The sequence below is a fragment of the Trachemys scripta genome, chromosome 4, assembly GCF_013100865.1.
Source record: "Trachemys scripta elegans isolate TJP31775 chromosome 4, CAS_Tse_1.0, whole genome shotgun sequence".
Lineage (NCBI taxonomy): Eukaryota > Metazoa > Chordata > Testudines > Emydidae > Trachemys > Trachemys scripta.
The window spans coordinates 95,232,208-95,239,090 of NC_048301.1; the positions used below are offsets into that span (position 1 = coordinate 95,232,208).

The 6,883-nt window shown below is 43.2% G+C and overlaps 1 protein-coding gene across 3 annotated transcripts in view; it reads right to left on the reverse strand.

Annotated features, from left to right (window-relative positions):
• Positions 1-6,875, reverse strand: part of USP47 (ubiquitin specific peptidase 47) — a 105,208-nt gene extending 98,333 nt beyond the window's left edge. For all 3 annotated transcript variants that reach the window (XM_034769989.1, XM_034769990.1, XM_034769991.1), the window contains exon 1: positions 6,730-6,875. In XM_034769989.1, the coding sequence (XP_034625880.1) occupies positions 6,730-6,768 (39 nt within the window). In that variant the 5' untranslated portion in view covers positions 6,769-6,875. The remainder of the gene's footprint in view (positions 1-6,729) is intronic.
• Between the last annotated feature and the right edge of the window lie 8 nt (positions 6,876-6,883).

Below are 6,883 nucleotides of genomic sequence, written 5' to 3' on the forward strand. Positions count from 1 at the left end.
TACCACTTCTGAATTTTGGATGATTTTATAAAACTATATCATGAAATTACTGTGCATGGAAAGCCTATATGTATACGAATCCCCCGTGAGCTAGCCAGATTGTGTCATGTCTCTGTCAGTGCTGAGCAATCAGACTCAATTATCATATATTCAGAGTAAAACACCTTGGGACAAAATGTTTGCTCTGCATGGGAGAAAACACTTTCTCCTCTTGCCTGAAGGTAGGTGGGCTTAGATGTAATGGAAAATTACCAAAAGGCAGAACAAAAGAAGAAGGAGACCTCAGCAGGAGTCTATAAATGGACTCATAGGGAAAGTGGCAGGAGAACCATTTTGCACCAGACTAAGATGAGTGAGGCTGTTGCAGGAGCAGGGTAGGCAAGGAGGCAGGGACGCCACCTTTCTGACAGAACAAATATAGATCCCCCCACCAAAGGACTCCTAAAGGAAGGGTGAGCTACTGAGAGACATTGTGTTTACGATGTTCTATTGTTTAGTATGATTTGTACTCTCCTGTACAGAATCTGTTAACTAAAGAGCATAAAGGTGATGGTCTGAACAAAACGTGCGTCTTGTCAACTGCTTCACATCTCAGAGGTAGTTAAACTGTAAACCGAAAGTTTCACATCTTGTGGGGCAGAATTCCAGGAGAGAGGTGTGTTTAAGACCTGGGGAGTCTGAAGGGGCAGTGCTTGCACCCAGAGGGGCTAGACAAATGCACAGCAGTTTCCAACACTTGGAAAGTGGGTGCCAGACAAGGGATCTGAGCCCTGAGTGTGTGCCTAAGGATGCTGAGATTGGGGCAATGGCTTGACCCCATTTAGGCTCCACCATCTTAAAACACCCTTGGGAATCCATAGGACAGAGGTTTGGATTTCCCTCACATCAATCCTAGCAGGTGGCCACAAAGGGGCACTTGCTAGGAATTGTGACACCCAATATACACCATGTAAAGAAAATTAATAGTGTAAAATTGGTACTGTGGAGAGGCCTAGTTAAGTGGCAAATAAATAATTATCTAGCTCTTATGTTGCACTTTTCCTCAATAGGTCTCAAAACACTTTAACAAAGGAGATCAGTATCATTATGTCCATTTTACAGTTAGGGAAACAGAGGAAGTGACTTACCAAAGGTCACCCAACAGGCCAGTGGCAGGTCTAGAGTCTCACTCCAGTCCACTGGGCTACGCAACATAATATTGCTCAGATCACTATCATGGAAAACTCTTATAGCTGTTATAATGAAGGAGCTAACAGTGTCTAGTAGCAAAAACAGCCTAACTTGTTTTGTTTTTAACTGGACATCAGATCACCCACTTTAACAATGGGGTAGTAAGTTTCACTACTTTTTTGTCACACCTATATATATTAGCATTCTGGATTAGAACACAACAGAAATGGAGGAGGGAATAAAATTGTAAGATTTTACAGAAGCAACATTAACTAAATTTTAATTATTTCCTCTTTAAAAATATTGCAAAAATGCTTATGATCTCATGTGCACACTGAACTTGATAAAGCACTGTTGGTTTTAACATATATATAGTTACAGAAATCCTATTTATCCAGATGGGTAATTTTCTCAAGAACAGATCAGACATTAGGGTGACCTCCCCACCAAGAATGTCATTTGTTTGCTCAAGGGACAATAGAAATGAACATTTAAAAAAAACTGAAAAAATTGTGTTCGCTATGTAGAAACTAACAATTCAACGTTCAGACAAGCCTAATAGAAAGAACCCAGAAAAAGAGCTCTTCCATGAATTTATTTCCATTTCCAAGTAATTTCAAAATCCTCTATTCTGGAACCTTTAAAATAACTAAAAGTACAATTATAAAAGAATAAAATCAGCAGCTTTCCTGAAACAAGAAAACAGAAGGCTGTTACACCTTCACAATATCTCAATTGCCATTGCCAGCAATTTGCATTACCAGCCCTTGCCCCATCTCCAATTTCAATCCAACAACTGAATTAAGAGTGTGGCCAGCTTTATGAGCTGAACTAGTGTCCACCTCAAGTGGCCATGAAATCTTCCAACTGTCCCAAAAGAATCACCACCAACAGGGACATTGAAAGTCCCACACGTTCAGTCACAGTGCCTCCAATGCCACTACAGTGGGGGAGCTATAATAGCTCATACATGCCCTTTGCAGTGCAGAGGAGTCATCTATCTACCAATATCTGTTCCACCTTGAAGCACAGGCTCATCTACAAGATGGAAATATTGCATTTAATCCAGGTTTGGACTGAGAGGATTCACTTCAGATGGTTGTAAAGCAGCACAGTCTCACACACTCCCACCATTGATTTAATGACAGCAAGTATAAAGTACATACACTTTATACTGACAAGTGTACTTTGGACAGTTCAAGTTTAAGTTTCCACATATTCTCCCTCCTCCTCCACAAACTGTAAATTAAATGACACCCTGTAGCAGCTACAGAAATTGCTTACGTGGGAAAGAAACATTAGGATGTAATAATGCATTTTAATTGCAATTTAGCAGGTGAAAAATAAGCAATCAACATCATATAACCAAACAACTCCCTGGGCAAACTGCTCCATAGATCACAATGTGGCAACTACAGCTCTATAAGAAGTCCCAAAGTTAATGGTATATCACTGAACCCTCACTAAATTTTATGTGATCAATATCTAAAAGCTATAAGTAGCTTGTTTGCAGCACAGCAACATGTGTTTCTATATGCAGCTAGACTTGAACATAACCATTGACTCATACAGTGTACAGAGTAAGTAGCTTCCAGTCTCCTGGGATGTAGACTATATCACTCACCCCTTAACAGCTGGAACAAAACAGTGTTTAACAGTCAGCCCGTTCAACAACTAAATTTGGTCCTCAAACTATTAACTCATGGAGATAATTTAGAACTTGGAAGAACATAAAAAGCTCAATTAAAAAACACCACAGCTTCTATAAGCACTGCTTTGGGGTAGTTAGAATTCCTTAGCATACTTTTTAGCTAAAGGAGATCCTGAACACAAAGCCCAGTACCAGCACTGCAAATAGCTAGTAGATAGTAAAGCAAGAAGAGGCAGATAAAAGCAAAACCTTAAATCACATTTATTTTAGATAAGTCAGTTGTACCTATCAGAGGCCCTACACAAAAGTAAAACAGGATTTATAAAATAGTCAAATTCAGATAGGATTAACATTAATAAAGCCCTCTGAGCCCACAGGAACTAAATTCTCCCACACATACAAACACCAAACCCATGTTCCCTACACAAAAGCCTCTGAAAACCAATAACCATTGTATAGTGTGCCTTGGGAGGCAAACTTAGTTTCTGTCAAGCCAGAAGGAAAAAAGGCATTCCAGAATTGAGGACCCTTAACTGAAAATACATTGCCATTAACCGCTTACCACTTAAAGCAAGAATCAGTTATAATTCAAACACCCCAGACCACCTCAACTACCATGGTATCACATGAGGAAAGAGGCGGTCTCCAATCTTGTAGCTGTGACCCATACCATTTAGGACTTTTACATCCTCACTTTCAGCCAACTAGTCAAGGAAACTGACATTTTAAATGTCATCTTGCCATTTTTGTCCCAAGCAAACAAAAGCGGTATTAAGTAAAACAACATGGTTCTGTATCGTCTTTCAAGAGACCCTGGTTCAAATCCCACTCTAATTTCCAGAGGCAGGCAGCATGTGCTGCAAAAAAAAAAAAAAAAAAAAAAAAAAGTGTCACTCCGCCCTTTGGGAGGTGGTAAGAAAACAGTGACTCCTTCTTCACCTAATAAGCAGCAGAACTGAAACTCCAAAAAAGCTCACACCATCTTCTACTTGTGGAAGTACAATAATGCAGGAGTCGCACAGCAAAATCAAGGAAAACTGAAGAGACCAAAGGGACAGATCTTCTGAGTTTCAACTGGGACCCGGGAGGACACAGTTCACCCACACCTCTCTCAAAATAATGTTCCCTTTATGAGACTATTATTGAATCCAACAGGTGTAGCTCATGAATGCTGCAGTAAGAGATTTGTTAATCTTCCACGCACCCTAATTCAAGCAAAGGGCACACTGTAAAGTTAGAAAAGTACAACAGAAAATGCAAATATTGTGTGTGTTATTTGTAACAGAAGTAGGGATCTTGAAGGGTTTTAAGGCACCCCCTCAATCTGTTTCTCTCTCTCTCATCAAAACAACTATTTTGTGTGTCTCATATTTGCATTATAAAGAAAACTGAATTCAGTTTACAAAAAAAAAAATCACAGAACAGTTTACTTCATTACAGAGTAAATTGTCAATGTTCACATCAGTCAGTGGTTTTCCACTGTGTTTACTTGCAAAAAGTAGTGAGGTGTAACTTAGAAGAGAATCTGAGAAGAATCACAACCAAATCTGTAATTTACAAGGGGACTATCAACATTCATCATTTACAAATGTCATGAAGTTTTCTTTAAGATATCCAAATCCATGACAACTTTACAGGACATCACATCATTAATTCTTTTAAAACAGTTACCTTCCTCTATCTGTTCCCTTTACTTCTTTCATTCCAAAGGGAAAAAAATCTTAAATTGAGCAGACAATTAAAAATACACATCTGAAACATACATATTCTGAATACATTTTAAACCCAACAGGTAGATGTGTGTGTGTGATACACACGCACAGACTAAAAAAACCTAAACAGGAATAAAAACTAAAAAACTAAAAGGAACAGCCATAGCTAGATTCTTCTGTTAATCATCCCTATCTATTCCAGTTACCCACCACAAGTGCCACAGGCTTTTTCTGTCAGTCTCCTTTATTTCCTAGTTTTCATCCACGTATACTGGCTATATTCCCTCCTGCCTTGTGGTGGTGTTTTTGTTTGTTTTTAAACCAAATATTTTATTTTTAAGTTTCAGAAACATTTGCCTCCAAAGTACAGCTTTCCATTACCTTATTTCCTTCAATTATACAGTAGTGCCCCCCATACTCTCTCATAGCTTACATTTCTATAAAATTCAGGATTATTTGTACTATAATTGTGCTCAGGAATCACGGTTGCACAATGCCAAGCATTGTACAAACCAGGAATAAGAAGACAAGCCTTGCCCCAAAGAGTTTACAATCTAGATATATAACAAGACAGAACAGATGGAGAAAATAAGCAAATTTGGGTGGGAGGACAAAGTAACAATAAGAGTTAGAACAATTTAATTGGAATGTAAAATCATTTTAAAAATTAACTGAGCCTATCCTGTCAGATCCCCACAGTTCTCAAAAGAATTTGCTGAAAACCTTGTATATTATTAATTGCCTTAACAGATCATTATGATCACTTTGTCCATCACTTAAAACCTATACTCCCCCCCCCTCTCAATCCTGAGCAGTATTTTTGGACATATGTGATTTACATGAGAAGCATCAGCACAAAAGGACAGGGGGGCTCAGTTCTCCTCCACTTTGCTGTTTGTAAGAGACTAGGGATAAGGGGCAGACCTTCTCCCTCCCTCCCCATTGCTGGAGAGAGAGAGCAGCCTTTTCCTGCAAACAGGAACACAATCAGTTGCCAAATCAATTATCTTATTACACCCCCAGCCCACCACAAACATTCCTGCCCTTTTCCACCACCTTCAAAGAACCACACAGGGAAGTTTCCATCCCCAAACTCCACACATGGGCCTAACCTCTCCAAACCGCATAGACAGAGGCCTTCCCTCCTATCTCCACCCCAAGGGCTTTCCCCTCCTCAAAACTCTCAGACTGAATTCCTCCCTGGTGCCCTCCCACTAACCCAGCTCCTTCAAACAACACCGACAGGGGCCTGCTCTCCTCCCAGGTGTCATATGGACAATTTCTCTTCCTACATCCCAGCTAAGGGTCCCCAGATAACTTCACATAGGCATGGCGCTTCTCCCACCTGCTCATCCAACACCGCAGGCTCCCTGGAACCACACAGACGTCCTTTAACCTCTCTCTCTTCCCACAAGTGAGCCCTGGGTCAGACAAGGGATCTCACCACTCAGGCTTCACCTCTTCCTCCTTCACACACACCTCAAGACACGCAGCTCCCCCTCAGATCTCTCATACGAATAGGCGCTCCCCTCAACCTTAGAAAAACCAGGGCCTCCCCACATTCATGCTACAAGTGCCTCCCCCCAAGCTCTCGCAGACAACAACACACACTGGGGCCCTCTTCTTCCCACATAAACCCACATACAATGAAGAAGTGGGTTTTTACCCACGAAAGCTTATGCCCAAATAAATCTGTTAGTCTTTAAAGTACCACCGGACTCCTCATTGTTTTTGAGGCTACAACGGCTACCCCTCTGATACTTGCCACATGCAGTGACACCGACAGGTGCCTTTCACAACCCTCCCCCGCCCTTACGGGCCTTGCACTTACACTGCAAAGCCCCAACCCTACCCCCACACTCCAGTCCCCCTCATAGGGACCCACACATGCACTCCCGGCTCACTTGGGCGGGGATTTCCTTCCTGCGGCTACTCACAAAAAGAGGGGTCAACGCACCCCCCCCCCCCCGCCCCCCCCCGCGCGGGGCCTCCCCCCCCCCCCTCCCCGGGCCCGCCCCCCCACCACACACACACCCCGGGCCTGACCGGGAGCAGGGCCTCCCCGCCACACCGGGCCCGACCCCCCACCACGCACCGCGCACCTCCCCCTCACTTACGTCCCCGCCCGAGGCTTCCCTGGCAGGAGCCTCCCCCTTCCCCCACACACGCCGAGCGACCCCGCCGCACGGGCCCCACCTCTTTGGGGACGAGCTGGTTCTCCTCGTTGGGCACCATGGCCGGTGGCGCGGCGCTGGGCCCGCAGCAGGCTGGGCCGAGGAGTCGTCAGCAGCGGCCGGAGGAGGCGGAGGGACGCGAGCGGCTCATTCTCCCCCACCCCCCGACACACACA